The sequence below is a fragment of the Odocoileus virginianus genome, chromosome 13 (assembly GCF_023699985.2).
Source record: "Odocoileus virginianus isolate 20LAN1187 ecotype Illinois chromosome 13, Ovbor_1.2, whole genome shotgun sequence".
Lineage (NCBI taxonomy): Eukaryota > Metazoa > Chordata > Mammalia > Artiodactyla > Cervidae > Odocoileus > Odocoileus virginianus.
In genome coordinates this window covers 30,363,127-30,381,797 of record NC_069686.1, presented here as the reverse complement: position 1 = coordinate 30,381,797, position 18,671 = coordinate 30,363,127, and the positions used below count along the sequence as shown (strand labels likewise).

The 18,671-nt window shown below is 36.8% G+C and overlaps 1 protein-coding gene across 2 annotated transcripts in view; it reads right to left on the bottom strand.

The window, feature by feature from the left end:
• The window catches only part of CYTIP (cytohesin 1 interacting protein), a 77,081-nt gene that overhangs the window by 5,485 nt on the left and 52,925 nt on the right, over positions 1–18,671 (bottom strand). For both annotated transcript variants that reach the window (XM_020910457.2, XM_020910456.2), the window contains exons 2-7: positions 16,561–16,610; positions 16,276–16,330; positions 12,254–12,356; positions 11,944–12,037; positions 9,112–9,181; positions 817–883 (exon numbers count right to left, since the gene is read on the bottom strand). In XM_020910457.2, the coding sequence (XP_020766116.2) occupies positions 817–883; positions 9,112–9,181; positions 11,944–12,037; positions 12,254–12,356; positions 16,276–16,330; positions 16,561–16,610 (439 nt within the window). The remainder of the gene's footprint in view (positions 1–816; positions 884–9,111; positions 9,182–11,943; positions 12,038–12,253; positions 12,357–16,275; positions 16,331–16,560; positions 16,611–18,671) is intronic.

Sequence of the window (18,671 nt, the reverse complement as noted above, 5' to 3'; positions counted from 1 at the left end):
CAAACTTCTGTCATATATTAGTGCCAAATTAAGAATTTAATGTATCTTTTTTTCTATAAACAGATGATCACTTTAACCAACAGATATTGTAAGGTTACAAATAGAGACTTTAGGTCAGTCTTATCCAACAAAGATATAACCTATATTTCACACCCGCATAGCTAGTGGTTTCGGTGCATTATTTGTACACATAAGTTCATTCCTCAGGTTATACCAGTCACACAGCAAGTACCAAGTCCACAAATTCTAAACTCAACCCTTCTTCTCAGAATGCATACAATGGCAAGAAGCATGTATTTACTGTTTTAAAGATCCTTAACATTTCTTGGGTTTGAGGGCCATGAAGGAGAATACCTCTGCATTATTGTAACTTACACAATTTGAACAAATAATACAAGCTCCACCCAAGAAGCATGCTACCATTCCAGCTTCAAGAGTTTCTCAGAACTACGCAGTCCCTGAGCCATAGGTATTCTCAGGAATTTAATTCATCTGCCAAATAGGAAAATGAGGCAATCATTCATATTGCTCTCCTAAAATCCCCAGGTGCTTCTTGCGAGTGTGTGCATGCATGCATGCATGTCCATGTTTTCATGTGCATGTGTTATATGTATGGAAGAGGGGACGTCATTGGACTTACCTCTCCTCCAAATACACTGGTCACTCCAAAAGCCAAGCCAAAGGAATACAAACTATTTTTGACCCATGCTAGACAATTTTTTCCTTGTAATGATGCCAATCTTAAAACAAGTTAGACACAGAAGTACTGAAAGAATGAAATGTAAGTGTGGTTTCTGAACCGGAAATCACATTTACCATGAAGCAGGCGCTGTTCCTGTAACTGCAGAGATCTGAACTCCACCCATTTCTTCTTCAAGGTTTGCTGAGAAAGAAGAAAAAAAGTGCTAATTATTAGGAAACCCCAGAGAAGATAGCAATGTACTTTCAGATGTTCAGATTTGTCAATTCATTTTTTTCATTTCTTTCTAGCACTAACAATCCCTCTCATTCATTTGAAAGATTTTTTTTTTCTGTGTAATAGGGGAATATTGGAAACACCAATTTCTCAAGAAATAGTCTAGAAGCACCAACAAATTGAAACAATGACATTGTTTCAATAGAGACGACAGATAATAGAAACAATGATATTTATGGGTTTTTTTATTTTAAATTATTGGAAAAGCAGATTGCTTGGGTTTGTGTCCATTTACTAGCTGATTCAGCAAGACTTTAAACTCTAGGCTTCTCTCATCTATAACATGAGGACAACAGAACCTAAACCCTGGGATTTTCATGAGGATTATAAGCATTAGTAGATGAAAATGGGTGGAACGGTGGATACAGCTTAGTAAATGTTCAAAAAAATGCCATGATCATTTTGAATAGACACAGAAGATGTGGTACATATATACAATGAAATATTACTCAGCCATGAAAAAGAATGAAATAATGCCATTTGCAGCAACATGGATGGGCCTAGAGATTATCACACTAAGCAAAAAAGCAAGTCAGAAAGAGAAAGACAAATACTATATGATATCACTTATATGTGGAACCTAAAAAGATGATACCAATAAGCTTATTTATAAAACAGAAACAGATTCACAGACATAGAAAACAAACATGCTTATCAAAGGGGAAACAGGGCAGGGGAGGGATAAATTAGGAGTATAGGATTAAGACATACATACCACTATACATAAAATAGATAAACAACAAGAATTTATTGTACACCACAGAGAACTACATTCAGTATCTTATAGTAACATGTAATAGAAAGAAATCTGAAAAAAAATATATGTATAACTGGATCACTTTGCTGTACATCTGAAACTAACACAATATTGTAAATCAACTGTATTTCGATTAAAAGAAATACCACCATCATTCTATAAGCCTGGGTCAGTAACACTGTCTTTTCTGCTGGAAATCTATTTATTTTCTATACACAAAAAGGGAAACTGACCAGCTCTAAAAGATATCCTTGGAGGGCTAAACTTAGAACATTTCTTAACAGTTCTTGACTTCTTAGCTGCTTCCTCCCTTGGCTGCCCCGTGCATGAGAACAGTGGCCCAGGGAGGGATGAAGCGACTGTTGTAATGATCACAACTGCACATGAGGCCTGGCCTAGCCCACAGCCAGGCTGTGGATGGGAATCGAAAGTCAACGAAGCAGAAGGCAGCCGACAAGGCAAAAAGGCTCCTTCTCCCTTCTCTCTGCTTTTTACTCTACCCCTTCCTTTGCCACTTCAGGTCCCCACTGCAAGCCCCCAGGTTTAGGTCCCCCACCACTCAGATTTGCCTGTGGACATTTATCAGGAAGGAAAGGCAGCCTCATTAGAAACAAGTGGTCCTTTGTACAAATCAGTCCGGAAGGGATAGACGAAGGCTAAAATGGGAGAGTGGGGAAAAAGTACATTCGGAAGAGGAAGACTAAAGGAAAAGGAAATATTACAAAAATGTCATTAAATGTTTAAGGGGGACTCTGGCTGGTTCAGGGAATGAACAATCACTGGGCTGGATTTTCTCAGCCTTGATACAGTAACATATAGTGGCACTCCTTATGCCTGTCAATATAATATGTGATCAACAAGTCAAAGACATAAAATATCTCGCTCAGTTAATTCCTTGTTCTTTCGATACTAAAACACAGTCTACCTGGCTCTAAGACTGCTGGGCAACCTGAATGACAGCGCTTGTAAACCTGAGGTCATGTGAAGGTCAGAGTCAGGAATCCAGGAAGTACAGAACCAGCAGGGATCTGGCATATACACTAAGCCCTTTTTTCCTTCTTAAAGAGATTTCTCTCTTACAAGAGGATAGAGTCCAATTGGGGAGCATAAGACCAACACTCAAAACTAATTATAGGCAGAAGAGGAAGATGTATTTCTGTACTTACTACCTATAAATACAAAGTCGGGGCTTGCCAAATAGTTTCTGTGAAAATAAAGGTTTTTAAGCATCAAATCTGTTGATTTGTCCCAGTCATCTCAGTATGTCGTCACTTAAACCAAGAAAATACCAGTGTAAAGAGCAGCTGTGTCAAAGTGACTAAGAGCTTTTAGTCTGTATTGAAGCTTCCCTATTTTCCTCAGCGTCTGTTTCGGTCTACTGTTAACATCACAGTGGTGTATTTGAACAAATCTAACCTCTCGTTATTAGAAGAAAATTGAAGCATAGGTGAGATCTAACCCTACTAGGCCACATCAGCTCAACTCACTGTGCCTAGTTCAGTGCCTGTCATACTGAAGCTGCTTCTTAAATGTTGGCTAAATGAATACATGAAACGGTGGCTTCCTGAAACAACACTCAGCTGTCACAGACTGGATATTTGGTTGAATATGTCTCCAAAGTTTTCATTCTCCATGAGACTTATAGATAAACATTTCCATGGCACTTTACTACTTATATGCCACCTGGGCTTCCCTAGTGGGTCAGACAGAAAACAGTCTGCCTGCAATGCAATGCAGGAGACCCTGGGTTTGAACCCTGGGTCGGGAAGATCCCCTGGAGAATGGAATGGCTACCCACTCCAGTATTCTTGCCTGGAGAATTCCATGGCCAGAGGAGCCTGATGGGCTACGGTCTGTGGGGTCACAAAGGGTAAGACATGACTGAGCAATAACACTTACTACTTTCATAGTGCTTTCATAGATAACTGTCCTAAAAGTTCCAGATTAAAAAATAAAGTTTCAGTGTAGCAAAATGTTTCCCAAGGGCCACAAACTCAGTAAATATCAGAGAATAGTTCCCTCAGTTATCCTGCTAGATGTGCTGTTTTCATGTCAAACATTTGAATCATAGGTCACAAGAAAGGGAATCCCTGAAAATTTAGCTCAGAAGGGACCATTGTTTCTGAAGAAGAGGTTGTGGCCACACAAGGAGTCTCTGTGAGACAATGCACACTAACGTAGCAGGATGCACAACCTAAATGTCATCGCGTGAAGGGGAAGCCAATCTGACTCTGGTTAATAGGTCAGACCCAGACATTTCTAGCCCAAGTGATGATGAGCTGGAAATCTCACAATTACAAGATTGGAGAGGCAATAGAAACAAAAGATGATGAACAGGAATGAACCCAAAGTTCAACTAGACCTGGAGAAAAAGAAGTCAGGAGAAAATTAGATCCTGTGTGAGGCAGAGACAAAGAAAGGTTTCCTGCTTGAGAGCAGACCCTTGGTTAAGCTCTACCACCAGGAAAAGGAGGCTGAACAAAGCTGCTAAGGGTGACTATAGCTCATGGAAAGCTTGTACCCACAGGGGCAGAAGCACATGAATGCAGCCTCACGACCCAAGCTGCACACGGGCCCCCGGGGAAGGCATCCGAGCTGCCAGGCCTGGCTCTGTGCTGGAGGTCTTGAGTTGCAGAGGCCACTGCCCAATTCACACTGAGTTTCACCGAGAGGCCAAGGGAAGCAGGCAATCCACACTCCAGAACGCCACGGAAGTTTAATGATAAGAAAGACAACGACACTGATAATCAGTACATGAATTCCCTCCAAACAAAATAAAAATAGAAAAGTGTTCAAAGGCTAAAATAAAGAGTATTTTCAATCCTCTGAGAGAGAAATGTCATGTTCCTAAGAACAAGAAATTTGAAACAAAGGAAGAAAAGAAAAGATAGGCATGAAAATGAACTATTTGAAAATAAAAAATTAATTTTTAAAACTCAACAGAAAGAACACATTCTATACAGAACACAGACAACATTACTAAGGATAATATGCAGGAATTGAAAAATAACATAACGATGAAAAGAATTGAAAAAAATGTAGATACAGTAGATACATACACATATATATGTATGAGTGAATCACTGCTGTATGCCTGAAACTAACATAATTGTAAATCAATTTTACTTCAATTAAAAAATTAAACAAGAACATATTGTGATACAAAATCTGAAAGGGTGGTTAAGAAGCATGGAAGGTAAATCAAAAGACTCTGAAATGTGCCTAGCAGGAGTTTCAGATTATCCAGGGAATGATGAGGAAGGTATATTCACAGAGGTCAAGCTGATAATTACCCCAAACCGAAGAAAGTCACAAAAACTGAGGACACTGCAAGTTCCCAGCAGGATAAATTTAGAAATGAATCCAGGCCTAATCAGACTGTGGTGAAACTAGATCAGTAAAGACAAAAGAACACCTTAAAAACAACCAGGAAAAAGATGAATAATTGACCAAAATTGAAATACTGAGCTTTGAAAAGATCTCCAAATGGGAAATCATCTAGAGAGAATTACCAAGAAAAAAAAAGACAGAAAAAATAGTACAAATGAAAATGGGGACATAAGCACAGCTTGTTAGAAAAGAAAAAGATGAAAATAGAATGTTTATTATCAATTTCGTGCAATAAATTTGAAAATTTCAAAACTTTACTAGCAAAAACATCATTGAATAAAGCTGGCTCAAGCAAAAAAACAAACAAACAAAAGCAGAAACCTTGAGCAGTCTTATAAAGAAACCAAAACCGAGTTTAGGAGTATTCACATCAAAAAGAGCCCCAAGTCCAGGTGATTCAGATAGTGTTACAAGAATTCTGCCAGAGGACAAAAAGGGGAAGAGATTCCTCAGCTCATACTAAGAGCCTAGTAAATTCGATACCAAAACTAAAAAAGAAGATTAAAAAAAAAGGTAGTCTGAGAGAAGAAAATTACAGGCCGTTCTATCTGTAAAATGAAGTTACCTTCAACAATTCTAAAGAAAATGTCAGCAGGCCAAATCTACAAGTATATAAAAAGTATAAATTATGACAACAATTTACATAATTATGTTATACTTATTATAATTATGTAAATTATGGATATATTATAGAAATGCAAGGGTGTTTTTACATTAGAAATCTTTAAATGTTATTCACCAAACTGACAGATTTTTAAAAATAAATGAGACCATCTCAACACTTACAGAAAAAAAATGTACCTGATATAAGATAATACACAAGCACTGTAAAAACGACTAGCAAACTTGGTATAGAAGGGAGCCTTCTTAACATGAAAAGTATATCCCTAGAGGTAAGAAAGAGTCAAAAGAACTCCCTTTATGGTCAAGAGCAAAGTTAGGATGCCTACTAGTTTAGTTTCTATTCATCATTGTATTGTAGACCTTACCCAATATAGCAAAATAAGAGCTGAATATCATTCCTAATAGATAGTTACTATCTTCATGAGAAACTCAAAATAATCTATAGATAATTAGAAATTATATAGTCTGGCAAAGTGTTTGAGTATAATAACAGCATAGAAAAATTTATTTCACACATCTATGAATGAACTTCAAAACAATATTTTTAATAAAGTAACTATATAAGAAGAAAAATCATTTTAAAAGGGAATAAATCTAATAAAAGATGCATAAGGTGTATCTGCATAAAAATATAGGACCTTATTGAAATACAAAAAATAATTTAAAATTATCTAGTGAGATAGTCTTGTCAGTAAGAAAGCTCAATAGCATACAGATATCAGGTTCCTCAAATTGATCTATATAAAACCATGATACCTATCAAAACTCCAAAATTATAGAATTTGACAATCTGATTCTAAAATGTGCACAATTAAAGGGCCAGGAATAACCTAAAAATCTTGCCCAATCAGACATCAATATTTATTAAGAGGTAGAATAGCTGAGTCTGAGAGAAACAAATTAATCAATGGATCAGAATTAGAAGCCTATAAGATTCATTCATATATGGAACTAGTGTAAAAACTGAAGTTTCATTTCAGATCCACTGGGGAAAAGGAAAGACTGTATAAAATAAATGGTACTGGGAGAACTGAGTTTCCAAAGAGAAAAAATAAAATAAAATTGGAATCCTATCTTATACTACATAAAAAATTAATTTTAAGTGAATTCAAGCCTTCGATATTCAAAAAAAAACACTTTAAACTTTTAGAAGAAAATATAGAAAATGCAAATTACCTACAAAAGATAAACAATTAGGAGAGCACTCATAAACAAAATATCAAAAAACTATACAATCAAAGTGCTAAGGAGACAAAACATCAGCTTAGAATAATCCAATTACCTATAAAACTCTTTCAATAGCAGCAGTGAAATAAATATTTTTCAATAAAGACCCACCCACCCTCACTAAAAGAAACACTATGGCAAGAAGGAAAGTAAACCCAAAACTAAAGAACAGAATATAAGAAACGGGGCAAGCCCATCAGTTCACAGGTTGGTATACTTGCTCATTACCAGCTGTGAGGAAGAAAAACCTGTCTTTTTTACTTTAAAAATTGATAGAATTTTCTAAAGTAAGCAATAATAAAGAAGATGGAGTCTTAAATGGACGTTTAAGACGTTAAGATTCGTGATGTTCTGGGAGAGGATGGAGGTGTTGAAAATGTTCTAGGTTAGAAAAATAATAAAGTATGTATATTAAAACTTTAAAAGAAAATGTTCAAAGCACAGAAAATGCTTATAAACCTGCAAATATGTGTCATCCAAGAGAGTTCTTTATTCCGTGAAACATAAACCTATTTTTCACCTATGTTTTAAATACTATTACTAGGTTGTATTCTACATTTCTTTCTTTTTTTTTTTACAAAAGGCTGAAACAGCCAGTTTTACTTTTTCAAAAAAGATTTTCACTAAGACTCTCTTCTGCAGAAGCAAATTAACTTTTGACAGTTTTAAAAAACCTAAAAATAATATGATGAGCTATTTACTCCTTACAAAACTTTAATGATAAAATGTTAGAGACACTTCTTTTAACTTGAAAACTAACACTTACTATTTGCAATATCCTGAAGGTCCTAACCAATATTATAAGAGAAGAAAAAAATAAACTAGTTGAACAATTGGGAGTAAAGGGGCAAACTTTTATTATGTGCAGATAATATGTTTACATAAAAAATCCAAGGGAATCTGCAAACATATAGCTAGAATAAAGGGAGTTCAGCAAGACTCTTGGATCTAAAACTTTACATAAATATCAATAGCAATAAGCATTTGAAAAGTTAAAAGACCACATTAATTACAGCAAGAAAAATTTAGAAATAATTATATTTATTAATTAAAACTACAATTTAAATTTATTTATTATATAGGAATAAATCTATCAGTGTATATGTAATGTACATTATATATAATGTATAATCAGTGTAAATATAAAATGGATGAAGAAAATACAGAATGTTTTTGAAGTACATACAAGACTTGAATGGAAAGACACAGACCCTGTGTTTGAAGTAAGGAAAGCAAAAATCATAAAAATGTTCATTGATCTTATTTATTCTATAAAGACAATTCAGTTCTTATCACAATCTAACAGAGGATATTTTTTTCAAGGAATTTTATAAATTGATTCAAAAGATCAGAGGGATAAGCAAAATGACAAGAATATAAAACTAATGTTGACAAAGAAGAAAACAGGGCTTGCTGATAAATCAGATGTGGGAGAAAGGAGGAATACAAGATAAAACAGAAATATGGTAACTCTACCCTCTTGGGCCAAATAATTAAGATGCACATGAGTGAGGACCTAGATTTCATGGCCTGCCAGAACTTCCTCATTCTAGGAAACTGAGATTTTTAAGGCCCTCAAAGAGCCCAGAGAATTTTCACTGAACATCCTGCATTGTGCAGTATCTCCTGAAAACTTCAATTTCTTCTCAAAAGCTGACAGTGTATTTACCAGCAAAAGTAGATTCAAGGACATCCACAGGAGTAGAGCAACTTGATCTTTGTAGTAAGAAGGAGGCAAAATGGAAGGACAACAGAAAACAAAAATCCTAGGCCTTCCTGCACACACATACAGCACTTAGGAAAATTGACAGCTCCTCCATCTTTGTTTTTTCCCAAACAGAATGTAAATCAAGAGAGATCACAGGTGCATTAGTGAAAACTTCTTCAGGTGATGTGCTTTCCTGTTGCCTTTCTGAGCCCCATAGACAGAAGGAGGAAGGAAGGAAGTGATTTGCCCTGGTTTGTAGAATTTAATATTCCTGCAAAGGTAATTGTATGGCTCTTGATAATTCAGCAGTTTAGACTCATCACGACATTTCATCTTCAAGGGCTATCTCAATTCTTCAAATAGATCTTTATTCTTCCACTCACACATTCAAGGATGAAAAATTTGCCTCACTGTATTAAATTAAATTACCTTTAAAACTTGCAGCTTTGCCTCAAGCTCTGTTCTTTTGAGAATCATTGTTCCATTAAGAGTCTCTATCCTGTTTTAAGAAAAAAAGGAGGGGGGGGGGGAAATAACATGAGTGATTCTCTCAAACAAGCACCATCCCTTACAGAGTACTACACTTTGAGCACAGACTGTCCTCAAAAGGAACATAAATGTCACCATTCTCAAGGCACTTCAAGTATCTGGACCTAAGCCAAACCTTCTGACAACATTCAAAGAAAGAATATAGGAAAAAAAAAAAAATACACCCTTTGAGAGAGTGACTAGAAGAAAAGACTCTGGTTTATTTGTAAACTGTAGATCATTTTATAGAAGCCACTCTAGTGTTCTCTACTAGAATGTGTTGTGTGGTCTGGCTGAACCACCTCTCATTTGGTGAATATTCATTGGGCATCTACTATGAGCCAGACTCTAGACATCGTGCTAAGCGTGAGGAATACAGCAATTGAAAACTCGCATTAGGGACTTTCAAACAATGAAATCAAAACACTACTTCTTAAAATGGGAAAATCTTTTCTTCCTTAAGATTCTAGAAAATTTTACCTCTGTAAATTGCCTGAACCTTAGAACTAGAACAAATGAGATCAGAACTACTGAGATATTAACTCTCAAATGACTCATCTCAAAACTTTTAAGTGTACAAACTTTAATCCTAGAATTATCAATTTAATGGTGTTCTTTCTCCCTATACCAAACGCCTTTCTGAAAATAAAGAGACTTGTTCTATCCTGAGTGATTTATTTGTTTTGTGGGCTCAAGTTAGAAGCCTTTATTTTGACTACTAAAGCATCATTCTGAATAAGATAAATACGACATATGAGTTACAAAACTAAGCATCTTTTTAAGGATTGTTTCAAACTCATTCTGATAAATAAGCTGTAACTCTATAAAGGCGCAAGAAATTTGTCAAGGTAAAATAATATTATTAAATGCAGTCTATTGGATATAATGCTGTTTCCAATAGCACTATACCCAAGACAATGAGATGATAGCAAGCCAACACATCAGCTTTCTCATTATAGGCTCCTGACTCTAGATGATAGGGAGGATCCATGTGAATCTGTTTGGTACCTTACTGTTGATCTGATCAACCCAAGCAACAGATATCTGTGGGAAGAACTGTAGGCATAGATTGGCCACTGTCTTCAGTATTTGTACAAATTGTCTCTCATTTCCCTGACCTCTGGATTTCCACTTGTCTCCACCCACTACTCTTTAAGTATACAACTGAGGTCTGCCCACTTCACCCATTTGGAATACAGGTTTCTGATTCTAACCACCAGCATGTTCCTTTGAACATGTTCCTGCCTCATAGATTGAAATTTCTCTGGAGCTAGAGTGGCCCTCATCCTTTATCCTGAACTCATAGGAACCATAGAGTTGGACACAGTCCTCTTCCACCACAAGTCATCTTTTGAAATTACTCTCACACAACCCCCCCCCCAAAAAAAAGCATCCTTTGAAGTTTTAGACTAGAATCACAAAAGAGTGTCCAGGGAATTTTTTTATTGGCAGCTTGCAATGAACAGCTGTGGGATAGCTCGAGAAAGGATCCTGGCATCCAGAGCAGATGGTCAGATCCCAGTGCGGGCACTTACTAGGTGGTTGGTTTTAACTAAACCTCGTTTCAGCCTGAGTCACTTCGTTTATAAATAGGAATAAAATCAACTTCACGAGATGACTATAAAGAATAAAAGATAATCAGAATTAATTCTAAACTATTAAACCTGACTGGTGAGACCCATGCTTTGCGTCCTAGAGAACACTCTGTCTTCATTTCTTACTGTATTCTTAATTCACCAGCCACCAATTAATTATACTGGCTATCTCTCTATCCCTTGAACACACCACGCCTACTTTGATAACTCAAACCTCTCTTTTTCACCTGAAATGTTCTCACCAGGAGTTCATCAAACCATCCCTTCTCATCATTTCACTCTCAGCTCAAAATTCACCTTCTCAGAAAGGACCACTTTTAACACTTAAACTAAAAATGCAGCCCTCTCCCTCAGTGTTTTATCCCATTCCTTTTTCTACTTTCTCCATAAAAGTTATCATAATTTAAATATCAAAGTTACTTATTTTTGTGGGCTTTTCTTACCTATCTCTTTCCATAATTAATAAAGCAATAGAAGAGTCTTTGTCTCCTTGAGCCTGTCACAGAGCTGGAAATATAGTATTTGCTCAATAAATATTATTTTAATGAATGGGTGAATTCCATCTTTGTCTTATTAGGGTCTAAGGGTGGAAACATCAGTTGAATCTCTATTGGGGAAATGCACATCCCATTAGTAAATCGGGAATAGTAGCAGAGTCAGTGTATGTGTTGCAGGGCAGGAGGGCTGAGCAGACTCTTCTTTCAGACAGAACACTAGGAGAGAAAAACAACTGGCTGGTGGTACAAGAAGAAAAAGCTCAGCCCTTTTGAACTTTCATTTGCTCTAACCACAGGATTATGTCAACCACGGAAACTGGATCCATTCCTCTCTGTCTAAAGAGAACGTGGGCCAGTTTAATTGAATTTGAATCAAAAAAATTTTTTAAATGTTATCCTTCCCACGCAGACGTTTGGGCTACTGATGCCCTCTGACTTCAGATGTTGACAACATGTTCAAGTTTAAGGAAACCTTGAGAAACAAAAGGAACTGATAGAAATGTCTGTACCCAGTCCCCAAGCTATGGCTCGCTGCCTCCCTTCTTGTGATCCTGAACAAAAAGCCTATTCATTCACTCGACAGGCATTATGAGAGACCGTAACAACTTTTTAAGCCCCATAGGAAGCAGCCAGATAGTTACGTTAACAGGTTTCCTGACGATCTGATCAGGTCAACAACTTGTTTGTGGGTAAAGCCTTCTGTGCTCACACCATTGATGTTTGCAAGGACATCACCTGGGAGATGCCAAGAAAAACAAGTGTTAAAATGGTTGGTTAAATAATCTTTCCTGACCCACAAATGAAACAAAACACACAAGCCCCAAACCTTGGCAACATAAAGGAGTTGAGGAAATTCAAAGCAACAATCACATCCTGACCTTCACCAGCAAAAAAAAACAAACATTTCTTGCTATTTAAATAATCCCAAACATGAGCATAGTTCTGACTTACCAGCTTGCAGGCCAGCACAGTGTGCTGGGCTGTCCTCCTGGATTTTGCAGATCAGGGTGCATATGTCTGCGGAGCAGGTGTTCTGGTTTGAGAGCCTGTAAGTCTGTAAAATGAGAAAGATACATAATTACTATTAAAAAAACTCAAAAATCTATTTGTCAAAAAAATTAAGCAGTATCAATTACCTTACATAACATAAGTACAAATAACAATTTGGGAAGCTTTTCTGAGTATAAACTGAATCTAAGAACCAATCTGACACTTCCACACATTCTGTAGCTGACCCCATTCATTTAAAAAAAAAAAAAAAAAAAACATCTAGGGCTTCCCTGATGGCTCAGTGGTAAAGAACATGCCTGCCAATGCAGGAGACACAATCTTGGATCCCTGGTCCAGTACCCGCATGCCAGGGGGCAACGAAGCCCATGTGCCACAACTACTGAGCCTGTGAGTCACAACTACTGAAGCCCACACGCTCTAGAGCCTGTGCTTTTTTAAAAGAGAAGCCACTGCAATGAGAAGCCCACTCACTGCGACTGGAGAGTAGTCCCCACTCACTACAACTAGAGAAAAGCAACACGGCAACAAAGAACCAGCACAACCAAACAATAAATAAATAAATGTTGAAAGGAAACACATCTGGCTTAAGAAAGCAAGTAGTGTAAGACTGGTTTAAGATTTAAGACTTTCATGCCTAAGAGACCACTTGATGCTATTATATATTTAACAAGAAAAATTCAGTTTCTATTTCCCCAGTAGGATAAAACAACAGTAGCCAAGAGCAGAGAGAAAAATCTCTATGTGGTTCTCCCAAGCTAAAGTACTCATTACAGGAGCATATGAAACATTACACATTCAGCAAGGGAGATATGCCAACAATAATTATATTAAATCAGAGTTCTGCAAATAATGACAATCTGCCCTTCATTAATTCGAAAGCATTATAATTGACTCAATTATCTTCATTCCTGAATGCTCGTTGGTACACCTGCCCTGAATACTCACCAATTCATTAGCCACTCGACTAAAAGAGAAAAAGTTATGCTTCACCTCTTGTCTCAATTTGGCAAAAGCAACTTGGTTTTGTTTTTCCTTTCGATTTGTGCCAAGAACACAGCATCAGTGTTTGATGAATAGAGTGGCCCAGTGATCTATATTCTTCTTTTTCACATATTTAAGTTATGAGGCCTAGTTCCATTTAGAGTCAATATCAGCATTCTGAGTTGAGTAGGTCTTCCTAATATCTGTTTCCTAAAATTAAACATTCCAGTACTGAGTCCTTGTGGAAAAACTAATGTCCGATGTCTATTCCTTTATATTTTAGACATACAATTTCCAGAACCAGCAGAACCAGAAGTCAATCAATGCAAAAAACTTCTAGAAACTTGACTTTGTTAACCTTGAAGGGAATTATATTCACTTTGAATGGCTTTTAGAAACCCCATATCTTAAAGGCAGATGAGACTTTTAGAGATCATGTAATCTACTTTCAAGACCCTGATGTTAGGAAAGATTGAAGGCAGGAGGACAAGGGGACAACAGAGGATGAGATGGTTGGATGGCATCACTGACTCGATGGACATGAGTTTGAGCAAGCTCCAGGAGTTGGTGATGGACAGGGAGGCCTGACATGCTGCAGTTTATGGAGTCACAAAGAGTCGAACATGACTGGGCGACTGAACTGAACTAAACTGAACTGAATTGACTTTCCATCAATATCAGAGATTCCTTTAACAAATTTATTTTTGCCAGGGAATTTTTTGCCACCACCCAGGCCCTTCCAGAAATGAAGCATGGTCTGGTTCATGCAACACATGAACCAAAGCTATAAGAGAACTTCCTTTGGGAAACCGCTGTTATAATGATTCTCATTAGCAGTGAGAATTTACGCTCCATGTCCAGGAAGCAAAATAAGTACAGTGAAGGGGAAACATTAATTAATGTAGCATGCACTTGCGTATATGTTTGCCACAGGCGTAAAATTTGTGGTTAGAGATAGGCAGAGGTCCCAAAGCTTTAGAAAGAACTAATCAGTTGGATATTTTTCTTTTGTTCAGTCATTTCCTAGAGACACAAAAGTACACTACTTTCTCATGCCCAATAGCCTTGATTCTACCTTGTCATTTGCTGACCTTCTATTGGAACCAGGCACATTACTAAGTACTTCACATATGTTATCTCATTTGAAATGCCTAAGAGCCTACTAAAGTAGCACTGAAAGAACACAAATTCAGTTGTAAATGAATCTAAGGTCTGTGTTCTGGTCTTGCTACATTACTCTCCATATCAGCAAAACGCTAACATCCATGGAAACCAGAGGACTTGGACTTGTTCTCTCCCAGCATGCCCTGTGCCTCACTGACCAGGACTCAAATACTTGTCCTGGAGGCACAATAAGGGTATATGAGGTTCTACTTGGCCTTTAAAATGTTCTCAGGGCATGCCCCCTATTTGACAATCACTATAAACCTTGTGAGTACTAGGTAATAGGTAATGCATAGAGCTAGTAATGGGAAGCATACACCCATAGGGAATTTGCAGAGGAATGGACCCTCGCATCACTAAAATAACATGCTACAGTCCAGAGGTGAAGCCGTCATTCATGTAAATCCACAAAGGTTCAGGCCACTATAATCTGCTGTCTACTAATGACAGTTTTTTTTCTTGCTCCATGTAGTGTTTATGGTATGAAGGAGAAATGTGGGGGAAGCAGTGATATGTCTACAGAAAGATGAGAAGAGAGTCTCCTTGGTCACATTAAGTAAGGATAAATGAGTAGTCTGTTCCTGTTTTCAGTAGCAATCACTGCACATCCTTGGGCATAATTCTCATTTGAAAAGAAGTGGTCACAAAAAGCACAGTGTCTCTACAATACAGAATAGGGAGTGTTTCATGACAATGAAGAATAAGAGAGAGTACTATGCTTCTGAAGCCCAATGAAAAAATTAGAGATTTCACCAAATTCAAAAGTAGAATTCAGATAGGAGAAGGTCTCTTCTTTTCTCTGAGAGCCTTCTCCCTGCTCATTGCAGCTAAAGTTCCATTTTGTTTATTATTAAAATGCGTCTTATAGAGCAGCTTCCTGTTCCTAATCTTAAAACACACTGAGTTGCCAATTGTTGCGCTGATAATTAGTCACCAAAGTTTTCTGAAGCCAGCACCAAAGTTAAGATATAAAAACTGATGTTTGGCATGAGGATATGATTATGCAGAATGCTTCTAAAAGAAATGCAAAAGTGTAATGGAAAAAGAACACAGTAATACTTAAACTATTTCTGTTGTGCTTAATTAGACAAGCCTTTGTTTGACCTAATGCATTATATTTACAAATATAGCCATGAAGAAGCAGACAGCAAATAAGAAATTAAATTCTTAGGCGATTAAATAGAAATTCATAAAGACTTAAAATTTCCAACAGCATGAGGCAATACACGCATAGAGCCAAATAGTCTTAAGTATTTTCAAATAATAGTTATAAAATGTTATCACCAAGGAAGAGTACAAACTTCTCATAAAGTCCAATATGAAAGCTTCAGTATTTTCAAATGTCATAGTAACTATAAATGAATAGATGCAGTCCATATACACAAATGCATTTCTTTCAAGTATCTCTGAATACTCAAGTGTAGACAAAATATGATGCACAGTATAAGAAATTATTATGCAAAACCCATCACTAATGCAAATATATAAGATTCACCTATAAAGAGCATGTCATTCTCTTATTTATGAGCTGACTGACAGCAAGAGTTTCTGATCAGTCTCAGACCGACGAGAAGAATAAAGCAAAGAGAAACAAGAAGTTGAGTAAATCTCAGGGTGATTATTTTATCTGCTTGAATGTTTTCTTTCCTTGATGGTACCCAACACACTGAAAAACTACCAAAAACAGTCACACACAGAGCACAAGTCACAGCCTCTATCAATCCCTAAGCCCGACTTCATTCTTTCTTTGTAAATATCATGGCATTGCCAGTGCCACTTTCTTAATTAAAAGTCTGGAAAATTTGAAAATTGCCCACCTGAATTTCAAATCCAAATGTTCCATTATCTTGTTTTTCCACAGTAACAAGCTTTCTGTTAAAAACAAAAAAAAAGCTAGGAATGAAGATCAAAGTATCACATTTGGCACATACCTATCATTAAAAATAACTGTCAATAAAAAATAGCTGATGTTTGTATAAATTGTAATATATATGACTGTGTGTGTGTGTGTGTGTGTGTGTGTGTATGAGATATCAACAGCCTGGAAAGCTGTGTTCCTAAACATCTTGGTGAGACACCAAAAAATAAATGAAATTCTTTACCTTTGAGACCAGGAAAAGTCACCCACAGAACTCGATCTTGTCAGAGCAAGCTGAAAAATACAAGTACACAGTTATTGAAAGATCCTTAAGACATATCTGTAAAATGTTCTAAATCACAAAGGACTCTTCTTTGGCCCCACTCCTGGGAAATTGTTACAGAAAGGCAGTGATTTCCATTCTCCAGTGATAGAAAAGGAGAGCTGGGAAAGGAACCATTCAGGTATTTCATCAGAAAGATTAAAAGAGGCTTTGATAATAACACCCTATGGCAAGAGTTAATGTAATGTGGCAAAATTCCAAAGCTTCCAAAAAGAACTTCATATCTAATCTGTGTCTAAAATAGCCTCTGAAAGTTTAACCACAACAGTTTATAATCACACTGAAATCCAAAGAAAAAATAACACCCATAGAATGGCATATAAAACCCAAATAGTTGATAGTTTGGGGAGATGCTGTTGAAATGACTGTTTATTGTAATAGTTCAATATGTTACTGTTTTTAGAAGGATAAAATCATCTAATACCTAGAAGCATAATTTGGGTAAAATGAGGGACTCAAAACCTCAATTACTTTTATGATTTATTTTTGCAATCATTTTAAAAGAGTACAGTGAGATTTCAGCCCAGAAAGGAAAGGAACTTCAGAATGGCATAAATGTTGTAGATGACATAACTTTTGCTTCCCTGGTGGTTCAGATGGTAAAGAATCTGCCTGCAATGTGGGAGACCGGGGTTTGATCCCTGGGTCGGGAAGATCCCCTGGAGATGAGAATGACAGCCCACTCTGGTATTCTTCCCTGGAGATGAGCCTGGCAGGCTATAGTCCACGGGGTTGCAAAGAGTCAGACAGGACTGAGCAACTAACACTTTCACTTTACTCCTCTGCATGTTTTGGGAAGAGATCATTTAGAGATAAGCTTCTAGGATACAGTCTATCATTATAAATAAAGGAAAAGTTGCTGAAAGGAGTCATCTTTTTTTTTTAAGGTAATTATAGTGAGTTTTGTGTGTTTTGTGTTGGTTCTTTGCTTAGGCATTAACAAATGTTAATCAGCTCTTTCTCAAGTGTTGGTCCAGGGTTCCAAAACAGAAGTTCATGCTACTGGTTAGTCCAAGGTGTTTATTTAAGTGGCAGCCTATTATGCTTCTTATATATCAGTGACTACAGAAAATATCAGGAGGTAATGCAAGAGTCCAAACAAATAAAAGTAAAGTAGAAGATAACAGCCAAAAGGAGAAAAGTATGCAGAAGAAATTAATACACAAATGAAATCTTCATTAAGGCATTTGTTAGAGAAGCTACATCACTGTAAGGAATTTGAATTACCAAGTACAAAATGCCAGCATTCTCACAACTTTTCTTGAATGGTTCAGAGTTCAGAATTTGGCCACTGGTCAGTATTGTTAACCCAATGAAAAACTGACGTCTTCCTACAATAATAATAAGTTTATTATACTTTCCTCTTTTATTAGCTCTGGACTGCAAATCATTTATATCCTCTTGAAGACTACAGCAAGAGAAGGCTCAGAACTGAAAAGAAAAAAAAAAAAACACACTTCTCTATATTTGCTTAAAAGAAGACCCTAATGGTGGGAAAGATTGAAGGCAAAAGGAGAAGAGGGGAGCAGAGGATGATACAGTTAGATAGCAACACTGACTCAATGGACATGAATCAGAGCAAACTCCAGGAGACAGTGAAGGACAGGGAAGCCTGGCATGCTGCCATCCATGGGGTCACAAAAAGAATCAGACACGACTTAGCGAGTGAACGACAATCTATTTTTAATTTATAAGGACTAACTGCGGAAGGCCTATTACAGTTTGTATGGTTTGTTTCAGCCTGATTTTGTCCTGATAAGTGCCATTAACAAGGGTGGGGACCATTCAGCTATGCAGTGGGCTGCCTTCTTGTGGAAGAGAGAGCAATAAACTTGATATGCCCAAGCATTCTCAACCTCTCAACTATACGATACTCATATTTTTTTATTTTCATTATTTCCATTTGCTTGGCTTTTATCCTTATTTTGGATGTAAAGTACTTAGGTAGGTCATATCATGCTATCTATAAATCATAACTAGCCTTTATATTTAAAAATATTACTCTTGCTATC